This window comes from Budorcas taxicolor, chromosome 18, assembly GCF_023091745.1.
Source record: "Budorcas taxicolor isolate Tak-1 chromosome 18, Takin1.1, whole genome shotgun sequence".
In the NCBI taxonomy this organism is placed as follows: Eukaryota; Metazoa; Chordata; class Mammalia; order Artiodactyla; family Bovidae; genus Budorcas; species Budorcas taxicolor.
The window spans coordinates 46,067,780-46,090,357 of record NC_068927.1 but is presented as its reverse complement, the minus strand read 5'-3'; the positions used below and the strand labels follow the sequence as shown (position 1 = coordinate 46,090,357).

The 22,578-nt window shown below is 38.3% G+C and overlaps 1 protein-coding gene across 3 annotated transcripts in view; it reads right to left on the bottom strand.

Moving 5' to 3' along the window:
- LSM14A (LSM14A mRNA processing body assembly factor) overlaps positions 1–22,578 on the bottom strand; it is a 51,052-nt gene that overhangs the window by 21,913 nt on the left and 6,561 nt on the right. For all 3 annotated transcript variants that reach the window (XM_052655435.1, XM_052655436.1, XM_052655434.1), the window contains exons 2-3: positions 5,262–5,425; positions 2,899–3,028 (exon numbers count right to left, since the gene is read on the bottom strand). In XM_052655435.1, coding sequence (XP_052511395.1) covers positions 2,899–3,028; positions 5,262–5,425 — 294 coding nt within the window. The remainder of the gene's footprint in view (positions 1–2,898; positions 3,029–5,261; positions 5,426–22,578) is intronic.

The window sequence follows — 22,578 nt, the reverse complement described above, 5'->3', positions numbered from 1 at the left end:
CCTCTTTACATCAGAATACTAGGCACAGAAAATGAAAACAAGAGGCTTAGATTAAAATCTGGCTTAATTTGTATAAACACAAACTGTATCTGAGTTAATTCTGTTTCTAAAGAACATCTGCCACCTTAATCAATGCTACAGTTTTCCTCCTCCTCATTTAACTACTTCTAAATACTATATATAGTTCTTTAATTAGCCACTCCACAAATTATTCTACCAGTATGGAAATCAAACAATCAAAAATAATTTGCTACTGCAAAAACTAGTCTACTCATATGGAAAACACAAGTAAAACCTACATTTTGACATTCAAAGAACACTAAACCAGCAAACCCCAATATAAAAATTAGATTAAAGTATTTATAAGGAATATATCAATGTATGTCACCACCACAAAATACTCTGATCAGAGGAGCAGGATGTGAGGAAGAGCAAAAGCAGCATTTGCTATGCAGACATTCTGTGCTAGACTCTGTTTCAAACACTTTTATAAATATTGTTAAGCAACTTCACAGTAATGTAGAAGGTAAGTACAATAATCCACATGTTAGCTAACTATTCAACTCAATTAAAGGAATCTCAAAAGGATAAAATAATTTGCAACTGTCCCTTATTTTGAATCCTCAGAATAGGATTCTAATAGTCGTAACTAAAATAGGGTATACCTTGATTTAACATGGATAAGTTAACATTGATCTTTCCTTGAGTAGGATTAGGAGGTACATGGACCAGTTATTTCACCTACCCAAGAAGTAATTAAATATTTAAATTTTGATTAGAGACGAAAGAACTACCACCCCCAACAAAAATATATAAACTTGAAAAATGTCAATATTGTGTCAAAAAAAGGGAGTACACTGAATATCAATATATTCCTCACCTAGCTCACCAACTACTAACTTCTCAACCACGCCTATCCCATTTTTTCATTTCTTCATATTGTGATATACAGACTTCTCTTTTCACCTACATATGCTATAATCAATCTGACTCTTCACCCTTCAGTACTAAAGTCATCTCCCTAAAACATATTCTCCTATATGGTTAACCACAATACCATTACCACATCTAAGAAAATGAACATCATCCTACACTTAGTCCTTACTCAAACTTCCTCAATAGTCCCTAAAACATTCTTTATTATCAGCTTTTCCTAAAACTTGGGATCTGATCATACATTACATTTGGATGCTATGTTTCTTCAGTCTTCCCAAGTCTATAACAGCCCTGCTCCCTCTCCTCTTCACAACGGTGAATCCTTTGAAAAACTTGACCTTCTGAAAATATATGTCAGTTTCTTCAAGGTTAGAATCTGCAGTTTTAGCAAGAATGCCCAGAAGTGAAGTTGTTTACACCTCTCCCCTGTATCATCACACCAGAAGACATATAATCAATAATTATGGCAATACCAAGCTTGATGAGTTAATTAAGATGGTGACTGACCATCAGATTTCTCCACTATAAAGGTACATCTTATCCCTTTGTAATGAACAAGTAAACTGTGCGATGATACTTTAAGATTATTTTAATATCCTGTTTCAACCTCATTCACCCAATGATTTTAGCATCCACTGCTAATCCCTGCTAATTATTTCACTAGAGATTAACAATGGTGATTTTCTATGTTCACCATTCCTTATATTTCTTAGCTAGCGTTATTTTACTTAAAAAAAAAAAAGTTTCCTTTTCCTTCTTTTTAAAAGGGGCCTAGATTCTGTTTAGTGGGGAAAAGTATTTAGAAAGCAAGAACTGGTTCTACACGTGTCCTTTGCTACTGGGTATCATTGCTTCTAAGCCTTTTCTATGAACAGAACCAGGAAATCATCAGGTTTTAAAAAATGAGTTCACACCTATATCTCCAATTCACATTTACTACCACAACACTGTTCTTTACCTTTCCCCATTCAATATGTGTATCTCCCTTTTCCAAGGTAAAAATACCGTTTATCAACATCAATATATTATTCATATGCCTTATCCTATTATACATACAAAAAATAGTTTCGAGATGAACACCACCAATACCACTACCAATTATAAACCCTAAATCACATTTTCTAAGAGTTGTATTTCTTCTTGTAAGAGTGTAAAATATCAGTGTAAAAGTTTACTTAATTAACAAAACTATTAACATACTAATGAGTTTCAAGATAAACTTGAAAACTGGATTTGTGATTCAGTGAAATAAACTGATAAGTGATTATATCAATGAAATCAATAAAGGTATACTTAAAAGGTAAAATGCACAGCTACAAAAACACAAAAAAGTTAATCTAACTATATCTAGTTGTACAGGAGAGCCTTTGTCTTCTAGTCACAAGCAGGACTGTTATTAGCCTGTCTGCATTTTCTTATAGTGTTGTGTATGTTAGTTGCTCAGTTGTGTTCAACTCTATGCAAAGGACTGTTGCCCGCCAGGCTCTTCTGTCCATGAAATCCTCTAGGCAAGAATACTGGAGTGGGTATTCCAGGGGATCTTCCCAATCCAGGATTGAACCCGTGTCTCCTGCACTGCAGGCGGACTCTTTTACTACTAAGCCACCAGGGAAGCCCACAGTGTTGTTTCCTATTCCTTAACAACAGGATTATCTCCATTTCCCTTTTTGAAAACCCATCCTATTGGAAAAAAATGTTTATTTTAAATGGCTATATCTTGTGTAAATTTAAAATAATGCTCAATAAAATTTGGTAATTGGATATACCTAGATTTTAAAAAGCTACAATTCTAAGAGATGGCCTTTATGGAACCACTAATCATTAAGGACTGAAGTCTTCAAAATAACAGGTTACAAAAGGAAGATCAAACAATGTCTGAAAACTTGTGGAAGGTTTTATATATCTTTATGATAAAGACAGGAAAATTACGAAAAAGAAAGAAAGGAAAAAAGCACAACATACCAACACCAACAGCCCCAAACTGCTGGCCAACTAATGAGCTTGGACTGAACTGACTGTACGTTGGCATCCTGCCAAAAGGTCCATAGGAGCCCACTGACTGGAATGAAGAAGTAGATGAACCTAGTGAAGACTGAAGAAAAGATTATGGGTTAATTTATCAGGCTCTGAACAATATGTACATAATGGAAATAAATCTGCATATTTATATTTTAAAGAAAACTATTAAATTACAATTACTACACACAGAAGCAATTACAACAACTTGCAACATGCATTTAATGAGCTGAATAATAGCTGAATAATCTGACTGCAATATTTGATTATATTTGTCAATTATACTTACTGTGATTTATAAACACTTTTTTCTACAATGAACTCCTCTTTTAGGTTTCATTTTAGAGCAGATTTAGGAAAGAACCAAAAAAAGTTACCTGCGTAAATAAACTTTGTTTAAAGAAAAATCAAATTTGGTTATATCAACAGTACTAAGTTTCAGTCTTGTGCTGACACACATAAGATATCTCACTTTTGATTTTACTCTTCTTTTCAATCGTTAGAGGTATACTATTACATTTACAAGCAAGAGATGCAGAAACAAACTATACCATACAAAATCACTTACTATCTATACTTTAAATATAGTTATTATTATGCTGGGGCTTCCCTGGTGGCTCAGACAGTAAAGAACCTGCCTGCAACGCAGGAGACCCAGACTTGATCCCTGAGTTGGGAAGAGAGCCTGGAGAAGATCCCCTGTTCAGTGCAGGCAACTATTTCTATGAGAACGTGTCTTTTCTCCCTTCATTTAAGAAGTTTACATTTTCTCAGGGATCTTCAGTTGTGGCATGTGGGATCTTTAATTGCGATATGTAGGATCTAGTTCCCTGACCAGGGATTGAACTCAAGCCCCCTGCACTGGGAGTGTGAAGTCTCAGCCACTGGACCACCATGGGAGTCCCAGCCATTTCTTAATAAAAAGCTTATCTTGTATTCAGAAGAAACAGTAAATAAATGTTAAAAAGTACTTTTTCTCCCCCCCCCCAACCATTTTAATTTTACACAGCACTTAATATTTTCTTTAGGAGCGTTCATTAGGTATTTCCTTTTAAAAGCTGGAAGGTACATTCTACGCAAGATAATGCATATACATTCTGCATATTTTTAACAATCAGTTTTGTGAAAAACTAAGACTTTTATCACTCACAGCATAAAAGAGTAAGTTAAAAAAGACAACAAGCATAATTTAGTGCAAATTACCAAAGACTTCTGATAAGGAAAAAAGTTGGTAAGAAAATGGATTCAGGAGGAAAGTCACATGGGGGCAACAAAGCTTTTAATCAGTTATGCCCACAAAAATACTCTTATGTTAACCTATCTCCTGTGCTGCTGCTATAGTAGAAATCCAGAGTTTCTATGTATTTCCAGTTAACATATAAACGGGTACTATAATGAACATCCTCTTTAACTCATAATTTGCAATCTATTAGACATCACATGTTTCTGTTTTTAATAAAATACACAAATTTTCAAATTTCTCTTAATGAGAAGCCTTAGGATCTTCTTTTTAATACTTTATTACAGAATCGAATAATATATCTGTATATGTTAAAATCTTTTTGTGTTTGTGCTGACTATATAACACTCCATGTACACTATATAAACATATAACGTGATTCAGCATTTTTCTCATTAAACCTAGTTAGTAATCATACCTAAGAGTAGCCACCATCATCCTGGTTTGTAAAATGAACCATGTGTGAATAAAATAATAATAGAACATATGTGAATAATATAGTGGAATGGATCTTGGATTCTGGAGCCAGAATGCCTGGGTCTGTTAAAATTATGGCTCTATTTCAATTTCCTCACTTATAAAAAAGAATAACTATAGTACCAAGCTCAGAGAGTGTTGTGAGGTTTGCCTTATTGTATGTGCAGTGCTTTTGACAGTGCTTCTCATAAACTCAGAACTCAATAAACATTAGCTACTTTGTTGCTGCAATCAGAAAATTCTTATGATAAAAATTAATTCCTGGTTTTCTCTGGTGATCCAGTGGTTAAGATTCCAGGCTTCCACATGGGAACTAAGATTCCACATGCTGTGTGGCGGAGCCAAAGAAAAAGAAAAAAAAAAAATCCCTCAGCTATCTTACTCTATTTAGTTCTGATTTATCATCTAAAGAGAGAAACCTGGATGAGAACATTACCCAGTTATTCTGGGTATCTAGGTAACTAGAAAATGGTAATACGCTCCATGAATATTCAATAGAGAAAATTTAAAAGACTAAAACGAGAAGGTAAAATCCAAGGCTAGTTATGTGTATGAAATTTATTTGTACTCTAAGACAGATTTACAACATTACCTGAACAATAGCTGGGTCCTGAGGCAAAGAACATTGTGGTTTTGGTGGCTCACAAACAGTAAGGTCTTTAATATCACTCCCACGGAATATTATGTATTCAAAGACTTCATCTCGAGGTGGTATTGGACGATCTGTTGGTCTGTCTTCTGTACCAAAGGACCGAACTGGTAAGAAAACAGAGGATATGAGACAGGCGTCTACTCACTGTACTCAGATAGCGCCTCTTACAGTGCATTGTTTCCAATACTAAGGGGCACTTAAATGCCCTCCATGAGAAAGCATTCATTAATTTGTAGCTACAGTACATTTTTTTTAAAGTGGAAAAGAAAGTGGGTTTTGCATAGTTACATGTGTTCAATTTAAAAGACTATCAGTATTATGAATATTGTATTAGAAAGTATTGTGTTCTTTCTACATTGTCACTCACATCTTTGGTGGTTGTGGTAAGAGGTGCTAAAAAAAGCCCTTTCATTATTGATTTATTTTTAATGTTCCCATTCAGCAAAATAAAAAACTGGCAACTCGTATGAGTGAGTGAGTGAGTGAGTGAGTGAGTGAGTGAGTGAGTGAGTGTGTGTGTGTGTGTGTGTGTGTGTGTGTGTGTGTGGTGAAGATTTTCCCAATCTACAAAAATCCCAAAGTCGGAAAATTGAGCTTCAGGTTTAAGATAAGACAATGAAAAGAATATCTTCCTTGGTCAGTAGTACATCCTCTAGAAACCAAGTAAAGCCTCTGTGAGCTACTCGGCTCCATGGGATAGCCTGAAATGCCCTAGTTACCTAAAATATCTACCTCGTAATTAAATCTGACTATTCTAACACTCAGGATGGCATTATTCAAAGTTGAACTGTGACCAGCTGTTTCAGGGTAAACTACCTAAAAAAAAGATTCTGGAATCCACTGACTCAGATTTTCTGTGAAGAGGATACAGAAATCTATATCTATATTTTAAATCAATTCCTCAAGAGTTTCTTATTAATACTAAAGTTTCAGGTTCACTATCTTAGGAGACTTCTGAAAATGCTGACATCCCCATAGAAGCTCCAAATAAGAAAGCCTGCCATATCAGATATTATTCATTTAAAGAGTATCCTAGAGGAAGCAAATCCCTTAACACTGTGCAAAGTTTATATTTTTCTGCAGAACTTATCCATAGCTAGACTGAAGATAATATTTCAGCTTAAATGCCTTTTTTTAATCCTAAAAATTTTTTGAGGTACTTATGAGACTTTCAGGAAAAGATAATGGCATAGTTGTAGGTTTGCAGATGACTATTCCACCCTGTAACTAAAGAAAATTAAAAAGTTAAAACACCCCTAAACCAAGAAAATACCTCAAACCTATACCATAAAACTTTATTAGGAAGTATCATGCAGATATTTTTTGAGTTAGTCCACTCTGGAAGGCCAACTCCAGAATCCATATACAGCATGCTGAGAATTTCCCAGGCGTACTCCAACTTGATGGATGGGGACACAGATGTGATAAAGGAAAAGATGTCAGAGCTGAAGCTCCTCTCTCTCTCTGGTGGCCAAACAATACTATATCAGGGCAGAAGTAACAGACATGGTTTTATGTTTTGTCCTTTAACCAAAAAGAAAGCTAGGAAAATTACAAATGGATCAATCCCACTCCTAAACTCAGCACCAGCACTATTACCACCATACAAAGTTTTATTAAGTCCCAGACCTCCAAAGGAACAAATCAGCTCATCCTGAAGCTGCAGGCAGGTGGGGTGGGGTTAAAGGTCTTCCATCTATAAAACCAAAGAGAAGCTCTATTAGGCTATCCAAGGCATAACAAAACCATTCAAATGATATCCATGTATCCAAAAGAAAGATGAAACAAGAAAATTTCAGAAAGAACTGCTTTATATTCTCAAGAAAAGTAAAACTCACATACTGAAAACACATAGAGTTAAAGAAAGAAAAAAAAGAGGTAAGACAAACATAGCTGCAGAATAAACATAATAAGAATAGTTTCTCAGAAAGATAACAGAACAAGTAAGACAAAATGCAACTAAAGATATAACAAATTTCCTGACATAAGGACCTAAATATGATCAGAAAGTTTCACTGTATTTCCAGGGGGAAAAAAAAAAAAAAAAGAACTTCAGTGCAATATAAGCCATACAGACTTATCCTTTGCTACATCAAAATAAAGAACTCACAGAGACAATGGCATTGAAAAATAAGAGATGGGCAATAAAATCATTTAAACACATTAATGTATGTGACAATTTACCCAGGTGCGAGTGTGCATGTGTGTTCAGTCACTCAGTCGTGTCCAACACTTTGTGACCCCATTCCTCCCAGGCTCCTCTGTCCATGTAATTTTCCAAGAAAGAATACTGGAGTGGCTGGCATTTCCTACTGCATTCCCCACCCAGGGATTGAACCCATGACTCCTGCATAGGCAGGCGGATTCTTTACCACTGAAGGTGCTAGGATAGGATGTAAATTTAATAGTTCTGAAAGACTACAAAGTTACAAAGTGTTAGAAAAGTTAAGTGAAGCTGCTCAGTCCTGTCTGACTCTTTGCGACCCCATGGACTGTAGACTACCAGGCTTCTCCGGCTATGGGCTGTTAAGATGGTTATCTATTTCACACTATTCTCAGAAAAGTTGGGAGATGAAAATAAGAAGCAAAGGAAACATGAAAGGAAATTCATAAATGAATAGTCTCAGCTTTTACAGTAAGGAGTTACCTAATAAAAGTTTGGGGGAAGTTGATAAATTCACGTACATCGGCTTAAAAATTTGTTATCTGCGGTCGTAAAGATAACCCACAGTAGAGTTGAAAATTAAAAGCATACTTTCCAAAATATGGTATGAAGAAAATCTCTTATCATCAGCAAGAGAGTCAAAGTAAAAAATCATGGCAACAGACACCATGAAGAATAATTTGCACACACTAAGAGTTTGAGAAACAGGTTCTAATGATAGAGACTATCTGATCAGATTTAATGTTTTCAGGACAGTTCTTCTAGTATTATAAAAAATAACTGAATTAGAACAGCAATCAGAAGGGTATAAATGTCTGGAAGATAACAGAACAAATGAGAGGTAGTGAAGGCTGGAACCTGGATGCTAAGAGCAGAAAGAGAAAGCAGGACAAGAACAGAAAAAGTAGAAAATTACCAGTACTATTCTGCTACAAATAATTTTAATACATGAATTAGCTCATGTGCAACTGGCTAATAAGGGAATTATGTCAGTACAGTCAGAAATCACATTGTTTCATCCCTAATTTATTTTAACCTGCTATTTTATTTTATTTATTGTATTTTAGGGAGCAGTGGCTAAACATAGAAAACCGTGTAGGAACAGTGTACGATTCCCACTCACCCCAAGTTTCCTCCTGGCTCAGTAACCAGTCCTTACTGTGTGGTTCTTCCTGATTCTGATGCACTCTGTCCTTGCCTCCAAGTAGCAGACTAGCTCTGTTATACTTTCTTCCATCATGCTACCTTACTTTTTTTCCCTTTTAAGCTGGCAGACAACTCCATTGTTAGGTATACTTCACCAGCAATTTTGTTAATGTTATCTATTAATGCTTTTTCTTTTTGGTCATATCACCCGGCTTGCAGCAACTTAGTTCTCTAACCAGTGTTGAACGCAGGCCTCAGCATTGAAAGCGCCAAGTCCTAACCATTGGACTACCAGAGAATTCTCGATTTTTCTTAATTGCATTGTTGTTCTTTAGTTGCTAAGTCATGTCTGACTCTTTTGCAACCCCATGGACTCTAGCCCATCAGATTCACTGTTGTAAGAATACACCACATGAGATCTACCCTCTTAACAAAATTTTAAATGTACATCACAGTATTGTTAATTACAAACAAAATTACAGCAGAGCTCTACAACTTCATCACCTTGCTTAATTGAAACTTTTTGCCCACTGAACGACCATGCATCTTTTCCCCCTACCCCTAGCAACTACTATTCTCCAGTATTTTTTCTTCTGTGACTTGGAAGATACAATGAAAAAGGAAGCAGAGGGTCAGTTTGGAAGTTCCTGGACAAGTGATGGTGAAAAGGTACTTAAAGAGGTCAAAATATAACATGATTTATTAAATGTAATTTCTTACTCGGAATCTACAACTCTGTCCACATTTTTTTTCCCCAAAATAGACTGCTATATTATTTGTAACATAAAAAAGTTAGGTGAACATACAACAACATTAAACATACTATGCATGAGGCAGATTATAAAACTATTAATTTCAGAAGATTACAACTATTTAAAATAAATACATAGGCGTAAGGGGCATCATGCAAGATGGTGGAGTAAGAAGATCCAGGAATGGTCCCTCCACCCAAACAACGACTGGGCTGGCAAATGATCTGCAGAAACCATTTTGGCACTGTGGAGTCTAACCAGATGCCTGGAGAATCCAAGTGAGCATCTAACGAAGAAAGAGGCTGCTAACTTTCGGTGAATTCTGGCATTCTGCACAGCAGCTGGCTATTACCATTCATCATCCCCCATCCCTGTGAAAGGCAGCTATGGGGACAGTAGCCCATGTTTCTGGCTAGCTTGCTGGTGCCATGTGGGGAACAGGGATATTGTCCTACAAAAATTTAGGGTTGTATGCTATGATCTACCTAAAAATTCACTGAGAAGCCAGCCAGAGAGGCTGACCATTGTTTTAACCCTCAAGGGCAGGGCAAAACTGGCTTCCTCAGTAGTACTGGAGAAAGCATTTAGAAGATTTAGAATATCTTTTCTCCCCCTCAACAACAGCAGAATGCACATTACATTACGCATAGAACTTTCTTCACAACAGACCAAATTTTAGGCCAAACCAACCCTCAATAAATGAAAAAAATTGAATTTTATCAAGTATCCTCTCTGACTAAAATGGAAATGAGGCTAGAACTCAGTAATAGAAGAGAACTTAGAAAATCACAAGTATTTGGCAATTAAACAACTGACTCATAAAGAGCCAATAAGACAAAAAAGATACCGCTAGGGAAATTAAGAAAAATTTTGTATGGCTGATTCACGTTGAGGTTTGACAGAAAACAACAAAATTCTGTAAAGCAATCAACCTTCAACTAAAAAAATACGTTTTTTTAAAAAATAAAGAAAAAACTTGAAGACAAATGAAAAAGAAAACACTGCCTGCCAATATTAGGGGATATAAAGAATGCCATACTCAAGAAAGAAATTTATAATTATAAATGCTATATTTTAAAAATCTCAAATCATCTATTAAGAAACTAGAGGAATCTGCCTGTGGTCCAGTGGCTAAGACTCTGTGCCCTCAACGCAGGGGGCCCAGGTTTGATCCCTGGTCAGGGAACTAGAACCCACAGGCCACCACAACTAATAGTCTGCACGCCGCAACTAATGAGCGAAGAAACCGAGGGTTGCAACTAAACCCGGTGCACTCAAAGAAAGAAAGAACAAAAAGATGAAAGAAATCAGAAAAAGAGCAGACTAAGCCCAAACCCAGCAGAAGGAAGGAAGGAAATAATAAGACTGAATTCAAGCCAAGATAAACAACACAGCAAACAGAGACACAGCACCATTAAAACCACAAGTTGTTTCTTTGAAAAGATCAACAAAATAGACAACCTTTAGCTAGGCTGCTGCTGCTAAGTCGCTTCAGTCGTGTCCGACTCTGTGCGACCCCACAGACGGCAGCCCACCAGGCTCCCCCGTCCCTGGGGTTCTAGTCTAGACTACAGAAAAAGATGGGGAAATGTAAATAACTAAAGTCAAATGAAAGCAAGAACATTCCTACCAACCTTACACAGATTAAAAAACTTATAGGAGAATACTACTAACAACTATATGCCAACAAAATAGATAATCTAGACAAAAAAGAAAATTTTCCAGAAATATACAAATAACCAAAACTGACTCAAGAAGAAACAGAAAATCTCAACAGATCTTTAACAAGTCCAACAAAAGACTGGGCTGGTAGTCAAAACCCTCCAAAGAACCAGGACCAGACTTCACTGGTGATATCAAATTTCACTGGTGAATGTTACTAAACATTTTAAGAATTAACATCCATCCTATTCAAACTCCTCCAAAAGAACAGAAGAAAAAGGAATATTTCCTAACACATTCTATGAGGCCAGCATTATCTTGATACCAAAGCCAGACAAAGTTACCATAAGAAAACTACATGAAAATCTCAAGAATACAGACACAAAAATCCTCAACAAAATACTGGCAGGCTGAATCAAAAAGTACATCAAAGGGACTATACTTCATGACAGTACAGTCCCTCTGACTAACTGTGCTGGCTAGGCCTTCTAATACACTGCTGTGTAACAGTGCTGGAAGTGGACAACCTTGTCCTGTTTCTGTTCCTAGGGGAATGTTTTCTGTCTTTCACCACTGAATATGATGCTGGCTATCATGGAGTGAACTTCTGAAAGTCCCTTGGACTGCAAGGAGATCAAATCTCTATCCATGCAATTCTCCAGGCAAGAATTTACTGGAGTAGGTAGCCATTCTCTTCTCCAGGGAACCTTCCCAACCCAGGGATTGAAGCTGGGTCTCCTGCACTGCAGGCAGATTTTTAACCATCTGAGCCACCAGAGTGAAAGTGAAGGTAAAGTCACTCAGTCGTGTCCGACTCTTAGTGACCCCAGGGACTGTAGCCTACCAGGCTCCTCTGTCCATGGGATTTTCCAGGCAAGACTACTGGAGTGGGCTGCCATTTCTTTCTCCAGGGGGTCTTCCCAACCCAGGGATCAAACCCAGGTCTCCCGCATTGCAGACATGTGCTTTACCATCTGACCCACCAAGGAAGCCCATATAAATAGGTTCTCATCTCTAGCTTCTGACCAGAGCTCCAAAACTTCTGTTAATTTTTTAAAAGATAAATGTTTTAATGTTTGGTCTTTGACCCTGGTTTCTGACACACAGCTCCTAAATCTCTTTGAATTTCCTAGGTGATATCAGAGCATCACCCAGGAACTATGGATGGAGGTTTGTAACACTGTACGGGAGGTGGTGACCAACACCATCCCCAAGAAGAAGAAAAGCAAAAAGGTAAAATGATTGTCTGAAGAGGCCTTACACATAGCTGAGAAAAGAAAAGCGAAAGGCAAAGGAGAAAAGGAAAGATATAACCATCTGAATACAGATTTCCAAAGAACAGCAAGGAGAGATAACAAAGGCTTCCTCAGCAATCAATGCAAAGAAATAGAGGAAAACACTTGAGATCTCTTCAAGAAAATAAGAGATAACAAGGCAACATTTAATGCAAAGATGGGCACAATAAAGGACAGAAATGGTATGGATCTAACGGAAACAGAAGATATTAAGAAGAGGTGGCAAGAATCCACAGAGTGTGTTAGTCGCTCAGTCGTGTCCGCTTTGTGACCCCAGGGACTGTAGACCACCAGGTTCCTCTGTCCATGGAGATCTCCAGGCTAGAATACTGGAGTGGGTTGCCATTTCCTTCTCCAGGGGACTTACCCAACCCAGGGGTTGAACCCAGCTCTCCTGCATTGCAGGCACATTCTACACCATCTGAGCCACCAGGGAAGCCCCCAATGTATCTGGTATAATGGGAGACTATTTAGCCATAAAAAGGAATTAAATTCTGAAATACACTACAATATGATGAATTTTAAAAGCACACTGAGTGAAAGAAGTCCATCACAAAAGATCTCATATTAGGATTCCATTTATCTGGAGTCAGAAAATCTACTGAAATAGAAAGCAGATTAGTGGCCACCAGGGGCTGGGGAAGGGGAAATGAGAAATTAAAGTAAGTGTCCTTCAAACTGAGGGCAGAACACAGAAGAACTACACAAAAAAAGATCTTCATGAGCCAGATAACCAAGATGGAGTGATCACTCACCTAGAGCCAGACATCCTGGAATGTGAAGTCAAGTGGGCCTTAGGAAGCATTCCTACAAACAAAGCTAGTGGGAGTGATGGAATTCCAGCTGAGCTATTTCAAATTCTAAAAGATGATGTTGTGAAGGTACTGCACTCAATTTGCCAGCAAATTTGGAAAATTCAGCAGTGGCCACAGGACTGGAAAAGGTCAGATTTCACTCCAATCCCAAAGAAAGGCAATGGCAAAGAGTGCTCAAACTATAGTATAATGAACTTTCAGATGTTCAAGCTGGATTTAGAAAAGGGAGAGGAAAAGGCCAACATCCGTTGGATCACAGAAAAAGCAAGAGAATTCCAGAAAAATATCTACTCCTGCTTTATTGACTACGCCAAAGCCTTTGACTATGTGGATCACAACAAACTGTGGAAAATTCTTAAAGAGATGGGAACACCAAACCACCTGACCTGCTTCCTGAGAAATCTGTATGCAGGTCAAGAAGCGACAGTTAGAACTGGATGTGAAACAATGGACTGGTTCCAAATTAGGAAAGGAGTCTGTTAAGGTTGTATACTGTCACCTTGTTTATTTAACTTATATGCAGAGTACATCATGAGAAACACTGGACTGGATGAAGCACAAGCTGGAATCAAGACTGTAGGGAAAAATAATCAATAACCTCAGATATACAGATTACACCACCCTTATAGCAGAAAGTGAGGAGGAACTAAAGAGCCTCTTAATCAAAGTGAAAGAGTAAGTGAAAAAGCTGGCTTAAAACTCAACATTCAGAAAATGAAGATCATGGCATCCAGTCCCATCACTTCACAGCAAATAGATGGGGAAACAGTGACAGAGTTTATTTTCTTGGGCTCCAAAGTCACTGCAGATGGTGACTGCAGCCATGAAATTAAAAGATGCTTGCTCCTTGGAAGAAAAGCATGATCAACCTAGTCAGCATACTAAAAAATAGAGACATTACTTTGCCAACAAAGGTCCATCTAGTCAAAGGTATTATTTTTCCAGTAGTCACATATGGATGTTAGAGTTGGACCATAAAGAAAGCTGAGCACCGAAGAATTGATGCTTTTGAACTATGGGGTTGGAGAAGACCCCTGAGAGTCCCCTGGACAGCAAGAAGATCAAACTATTCAATCCTAAAGGAAATCAGCCCTCAATATTCATTAGAAGAACTGATGTTGAAGCTCCAATACTTTGGCCACCTGATGAGAAGAGCTGACTTGTCTACTGGAGAAGACCCTGATGCTGGGAAAGATTGAAGGCAGGAGGAGAAGGGGACGACAGAGGATGAGATGGTTGGATGTCATCACTGACTCAGTGGACATGAGTTTGAGTAAACTCTGGGAGTTGGCAATGGACAGGGAGGCCTGGTGTGCTGCAGTCCATTGGGTCTCAAAGAGTCGGACACAACTGAGCGACTAAACTGAACTGATGGTTACACAACACTGTGACTAGATTAATTCCTACATTTTATGGTGGCTAATTTTATGTTATATGAATTTTACTTCAATAACACACACAGGGACTTCCCTGGCAGTCCTGCCCTTCCACTGCAGGGGTGTAGGTTCCATTCCTGGTCTCCCAGGTAGAGGAACTAAGGTCCCACATGCCTTGAGGTGAGGCAAAAAACAAAAATGAAACACACACAGACACACCCCTACAAATATAGCAGTAAGAAAATACACAAAATGACAGTAATAGTTGGAACAGAATGCTGAAACTAGGAGAAGTTGTCCTCTATATGCTTAACTTCATGTTGTTACATTGCTTTAGTAAGTATTCTAGTTTTTATTTCCCAAAATAGAAAAGTACACATTTTAAGCTAACGTTAAAAAGAGTGGGAAGTAGGGAAAGTATTTTTTCCTGCATTAATTTTTAAAGAATATAATCAATTCCCTACTTCTGGCTACAAATAGCAAAGATTTATTAATAGAAATCTATCCCATGATACTTTTTTTAAAATCAAGAAATAGGGTCAAAGTTCTAGCAAAATCATTTATCTAAAATATCTCTATCTCTGAAGCTGAAGTGAATTTGCTCAGTCGTGTCCGACTCTTTGCGACCCCGTGGACTGTAGCCTACCAGGCTCCTCCATCCATGGGATTTTCCAGGCAAGAGCACTGGAGTGGGTAGCCATTTCCTTCTTCAGGGGATCTTCCCGACCCAGTGATTGAACCCAGGTCTCCCACATTGTAGGCAGACTCTTTACCGTCTGAGCCACTCTATCTCTAGATCATGGCAAACTCAAACATACACTAATGTCAAACTTTGTTCACAGTGTATTAATACCCACGGGTGTGCATACTCGTCGCTGAATCGTGTCCCCATGGACTGCAGCTGGCCAGGCTCCTTTGTCCACGGGATTTCCTAGGCAAGAATTCTAGAATGGGATGCCATTTTCCTTTTCCAGGGGATCTTCCAGACGCAAAGATAGCACTCACTTCTCCTGCATTAGTAGGCGGGTTCTTTACCACTTGGCCACCAGGGGAAGACCCTTAATACCTATACATATAGTCAAAGTACACAACAAGAGGGAAGAGCTGTAGTGACCAAATTCCCAATACAGTATCTCCATTATAAAATACCAAAGCTTTGTTAAGTTTAAATACAATAAATATATCTATAGTTAAATGTAGTTGGCACCATCAAAATGACATTAATATTTTCCAAAAGCCTTAGCTTTTGGACACAAACTAAAAATTATAAATTAGGCTCTGATACTGATTGATAAACAAGAAAAACAAGTCTCCTGAATACTAAAAGGTGAGAGCAATAAACAAAAGGTTGATTACTCAAGAAATGTCCAAAAGTAAGTTGGAAAACTAAGTTCAAATGGAAATCCATAATAACATTTATGAAGCAATCTTAAAATTAAAACTCCTCTCAAGTATCAATTGCAAGACCTGGTCCCAATCACTTATCCAAACGTTAAGTTCGAACCAAGCTCATCATTCTCCATACACAGACCAAGTTTTCTGTCCTCCACCAAAGCGCCTCTCTACACGTGACCTATCCTAAAGTTCAGTTTAGATACTACTTATATTCATCATAGTTCTGTAGAGAAACAGAACCAACAGAATGCACATATATAGACACAGATTTAAGAAACTGGCTCATCTGAAAATCCAAAATGTGCAGAGTAGGCCAGCAGGCTGGAGACCTGAAGAAGAGTTGCAGTTTGAGAACAAAGGTGTTTTCCTGGTAGCATTCTTTCCTTCTGGCTCAGAAGAGGTCAGTCTTTGTTCTATTAGGACCTTCAACCTGGCTGGATGAGGCCCACCCACATCCCACATCATGGGGGAGCAAATATGCTTTACTTAAAGTACAATAATTTAAATATTAATCTGGTTTAAAAAAAAACAAACCTTCAGAAACATCCAAAACATCTGACCAAATATCTGGGCACTGTGGCCTGGCTATGAGTGGGCTTCCCTCATGGCTCAGAGGGTAAAGAATCCATCTGCAATGCGGGAGACCTGGGTTCGATCCCTGGGTTGGGAAGATCCCCTGGAGGAGGGCATGGCAACCCACTCTAGTATTCTTGCCTGGAGAATCCCCATGGACAGAGGAGCCTGGCAGGCTATAGTCCATGAGGTTGCAAAAGTTGGACATGACTGCACAACTAAGCTCACAATGGCCCAGGCAAAGTGACATAACACTAGCCATTACCCAACTCTACCAGTAATATTCCCAGGTGCTGGTAACATATTCTTCCTTTAAAATTCATATAGCATTCTACCACTGTATATAGTGACCTTTTTTAAAATCGAAAGATCTTCAGGACAAAGATTTGTATCCTTGCAATTAACACAAGTAGCTAACACAGTGCCCTAAATAGTGCTGACATTTGAATATTTCTTGAATAAATTTCACAGTGGAAAAAGCTATTAAGTAAGCTATTTCCAAAATTACTGAGCACTGTTTAATACCAAAGGAACTGAATTAAACTACACAATAAACCTACTTAGAATAAAATGGGAAAATGACTATTTTCAAAAAGAAATAACAGCTGGACATCAATAGAATGGGAAAACAGAAAGTACAGCACATGGATTAAAAAAAAAAAAAACCAGCATATAAGCATCAAGTGGGGGTTAGGGAGAAGTGCTGAAAAGCTACATTTGGGGGCTTCCCTGGTGGTCCAGTGGTTATGAATCTGCCTTACAATGCAAGGGACACCGGTTCAATCCTTGATCCGGGAAGATCCCACATGCCGTGGAACAACTAAGCCCACATGCCCAGAGTCCATGCTCCACAAGAGAGTAGCCTTTGCTCTTCAGAACTAGAGAAAGTCCATGAGTAACAACAAAGACCCATCACAACAGCTAAGGTAAAATAAATCTAAAAACAAACAAAAAGCTCCACTTGGTATCTTTATTTTCCTTACATTTATCTTTAAGTACAGTTCTTAGTGCATATCCAGTATGCTATACAAACTCTTGCTGAAACTATTTGAGATTCTACATATTTGGAATAAGCTGTTATATAAGGGTTTAACACAAGATTTAATTAAATACTAAAAGATCTTCATTTATCAACTCTCTCTTCTACAACACAGTATCCATAGACCCTGAGAGCAGGATAGTGGTAAGTGGGCTCCAGATTTTTTTTTACTTGGGTGGGGAGATTTAAAACATAAGATTCCACAGGGCTGCTCTTTGAAATCATGTCCCAGCTTTTAACTGCAAACCTCCACTTCTGGCACACCTTGTACGCCCTGTTTTGGTCCATTCTTCACCCTTATCCACACTGCTTTCTGTTAGGGTCTAATACTGCGCTAAATAAAACCATCTGTCTCCAGCCTCCGTAATCCCTTCCTGTACGTACTTCAGACCTGTCCTCCCCAACAGTGACTTTACTACTGACCTCTCTGCAGTATTCTCAATCTCCTCAGCGTCATAGGCCAGTCACTGGTGACTCTACGATAACAGAGTTCATGGCCCAGATAACTTTCTCTCACCTTTTCAAACATATTCTTAAAACCAACTCCTTTATGACTTAATTCTAAAAGTGAAAGTAAACTCCTCTTTGACTAGAAAGACTCCAAATGATCTCATCCTTCTCATTAATACATTTCATATCTTCACTCATTTTCTCCCCTCTTCCTCACAGTTTTGGGGGAAGAAAGACTTCTACATTTCTTTCAGCCCAAAGTCATCTTCCATGATTATAGACTTAAGGCCCTGCAACTTCACTTGCTTCCTCCCAGTGGATTACTAATACGTGCAGATTTACTCAAGACATACCTTTCTTGGTTCAACCATTAGCATTTCAGATTGAGTACAAGGAAATAATGACTAGCCTAAGAATTTAGAAAGAGTGCCAAGAAGAGAGAATTATAAAGCCAAAAGGCACTTTGATAATTTAGATGGTGATACGAAACAACAGCAGTGGTAATGCAAAACACAAAAATTAGGACTTTTCTGAAATGGCAAACAGGAGAGATCCTGAAACAGTTCTGTAAAGCACAGGACAGCAAAAGTAAATACTTACTTATTAATTATTAGTACTTATTATTACTTCCTAATCTGAGAGAATAAAATATCCTCAATACCATCTTCATTTATCATAGTGTCCTTTCCTATAAAACGTCAAGTTCAACCACTCATTTTCTGACGAAGGAGACTTTTCAGAAATAATAATCCTTCATGTTATCAACAGTTGATTTGTTAAGCACAAAGGACACAAGGAGGGAAAGATGTTGAAAACTAGTCTATAGCGAAAAATAAGAAAAGGTTGCTAAGCACAAAAAGAAAACAGAAGATAAACTGCAAACACAGAAGATGCAACATACAGTTTCTGACCAGGGTAACTGGGGAAGGCTTTGAAGGGGTGAGGATGCTCAAGTAGCATCTAGAAGGATAAACCTGATTCCCTCTTGCTCCTTTCCTAATTTTGGTGGATAGGAATCATTATAGGTACTATCATTCAATACTGTCAGCTCCAACTGTCCCTCACTCACAATTTTTGCACAATGCTGTCAGCATAAACATCCTACAGCTGGACTCTGACAAATCACTTCATTGGCTAAAAACTTTCCAGGGATCCTTACAATCCACCTGATAGCTCAGTTGGTAAAGAATCCACCTGCAATGCAGGAGACATGGGTTTGATCCCTGGGTTGGGAAGATCCCCTGAAAGAGGGAACAGCTACCCACTCCAGTATTCTGGCCTGGAGAATTTCATGGATTATACAGTCCATGGGGTCACAGAGAGCTGGACATGCCTGAGCAACTTTCACGTTCACTTTACAACCCACCAAGAAAACTGACTTGTTAGTGTGCTATTCAAATGACAAACTGAATAAACTAAGATAAATGTAGCAGGGGAAGAAAAATAAAAGGGGAGGAAGGGGCCTGCGTCTGTTATTTGATACATTTTCATTGGGACCTTCCAGAGCTGTTGGTTCTCTTTCCTTTGTGACTTTGTGTTCACTTTCCTGACAGACTGCAAAACTCCCCGTGACCTAGGACTGGACACTTCTTCCTAGACATCCTCTTCCTGTGGCTAAGTGTGACTATCTGTCAGGCCCTACCTCAGCTGCTGGGTCCTCAAGAACCCTGTCTCTGGCTCTTTGGTTTCCTAGAATATAGCACAGTGTCTAACACAGAGTCATAAAAGGTGCTCAGCAATTCTCCTGAATGGATGTAATAAGCCCCAGGCATGTACAAGCTGCTCTTATGCTCCCTGTGCTCCATGCTGTCTTTGGTGTGGTAGGTACCTCTGCTCCTAAATGTGCTGAGGTTTCTCCAGAATCTCTAGTTTAACCTCACCAGAGTACCAGGATCGGAGAGAAGTAGCTATCCACCTAGATGTGGGAAATGCAAAGGGGGCTTTGGAAATCTGGCCACTGTTGACACAAATTTCAAGTTAATCTTCCAGTTCTGACCTCTATCTTCACCCAATTACTACAGCCCTTGTTTTCATTGCATATGATGATGCCAATGCCTGAGACTTTTAGGAGTTTGGGTACAAATCAGGTTTACTTCTTGGCTTTACCCACTGCCTCCTTAGTCTGCAGCTAAATTCTGCTAAGAAGACATTTAAACTCGAAAGACAAAAACTTTTTTTTCACCCTTCAAAATTTTGTTGCTGTTGTCCCCTTTCCAATTCTACTTTCTCTTTTATGGGTTCATGTGTTTTTTAAAAAATGCCTTCTCATGTAGTTTGAGTTAAGACTTATAAACAGGAAGAAAAAGGAAAAGCAAGTCCAATTTGCAGTCTAAATTTAGCTTCAACCCTCTAAGCTGCTTTGTTGGGTATTCTTTCTTATGGTTGGATTTTTGTTTTAATCTCCCAAAGATATAACCAATAGGGATATAAAAATATTTTTAAAAGCAAATTGATTAATTAAAAATAACTTAATCCAATAGGAGTTAAAAAATAAAACAAAAAACACTGGTGTGAAAGAGAAACTAATCTGAGAGTTGGACAAAGACAGCAAATTTACTAGGTTAAAGAAACCTGAGTCTTCAGATTTACAAGACCCACTGAAATCACTCAGGAAAAACACACTCCAGTGTGGCAATATTTCAAAACTCCAAGAAATTCCAGAGAGAAAAGTGAGAATCAAATTGGTATCAGCAATACCAGAATGTTAGAATACAATAATCCAATAATTTAAAATGTCCATATGAAAAAACAATCTGATTCATAATAATATAGCCAGTCAATCAAGCAATCAAGAAAAACATAGATTCACTAAGAAAATCTGCCACCCACACATGCCACCTTTTTTTTTTTTAATGACAAAGATGCACTTATGCAAAACTGAGGGGAAAAGAACCAACTAAGAAGTCAACATGGTAAACAAGAAACAGGAACCCCTGCATGTCTCTGAACAGACTGGACAGAGATAATGCAAAGTAGTAAAGTAGCAGAGATGGTAAGAAGTAAAATTCTGCATATATCTTGGAATTAGTTGACGAGATCCGAAACACGTACTGTGAGAGAAATTTAAGGATGACTCAAAGATTTTTTTATCTTAACCAACTAAAAGAATAAATTGTCTTCAATTAGAAGGAAACGACTAGATGAAGAAATAGGTTTGGGACATATTGAATGGGAGGTGCCTAGCAGACATCCTTCCAGGTGGCAATATCAAGGAAGCCGATGGATACACAAATCAGGAGTCTGCGGGGGGGTGCAGGATGGAGACAATAATCTATAGACAGCATCTGAAGTCATGAAATTCAGAATGAAATCAAGAGAAGAGTGCACATGATAAAACAAGGAAATAATCTGTAACCAACACGAAAGAAAAAAGAGAAAGAGAAAAAGACAGTGAAGATGTGAACTAAGCCCTGGTCCCCTCCAACAATGGGAGGAGTAGGAGTTGAAGAATCACAAAGGAGACAGTGCGGTCTAAGAGAAAACTAGGATGACATCAAGTGAAAAAACAGCCAGGAGCAGAAGAGATAGATTGTGCAGTATACTGCTGATCAGTCAAGTAGACTGAGGATAAGAACCAGCCACTGAATCTGGCAACATGGAAATCTTTGGCAACCTTGATATAGACAACTTCTTCAAGGAGTTTTGGTGTAAAGGGAAGGAGAGAGATGGGGCAGTAGATAGAAAGGAGTAACTGCATTAAGAATAACAGTGTTTTTGTTGCTGCTGCTGCTGCTGTTCTTAAGATGGATGAAATAACAGCATATCTGTGAGTAGACAGGAAAGGTCTGGTAGAGAAGGAGAAACTGTATGCAGGAGAGGCTGTTGGAGCAATGTCCTTGAATCATCAAGAGGGGATGAAACCTACTGCACAAATGCATGGGTGACCTTAGGAGAGAACAGTTTATCTAAACAGAGAAAAGGAGAGGTTTGGGACAGATGCAGGTTACTGGGTACATGTGGGATGAGTTGAGCAAAATTCTCTTCTGTTTGCTATTCTCTCCTCAAATAAAGAAGCAGCAAGGTTCACAGGCTGAAAGTGAAGATGGGGGAAGAGATGATCGAAGTCTGAGGAAAACAAGGAATGGAATGGTCATGTACAAAACCGGAATGGAGTAAGGACATACAATATATACAATATATGGGAAGTAACCATGACTTCTGGGCTTAGTGAACATAAATGTACAGTGAAACTGGCCAGCATGTCTGTGCTGATATAATCAGGGCTGTGAGGTTTGTACAAGAAAGTGGGAGGGGGAAGGGGGTTGACAGTATAAGCTCTGCTCTGACCGTAACAACTCCTCATGGAATTAAAACAGGTGGCAAAGTTATAAGGAGAGTGTGGGTCAATGAAAGGTAGTAGGATCAACAGGCTGTAGGCTACAGTGGATCTGAATGACTGATGGAGATGGGTTACCTAGACAAAGATGGAGACAGTGGTTGGAAATAACAATGAGAAAGCTACTCTATTAAGCACTGTAACAAACTAGTTCACTTCTGGTATTATCTCATTTAATTCTGAGAATGACTCTGAAAGATGCACGTCACTATCCTTACTTAAAATATAAAGTTAAAGCTGAGATTAAATTACCT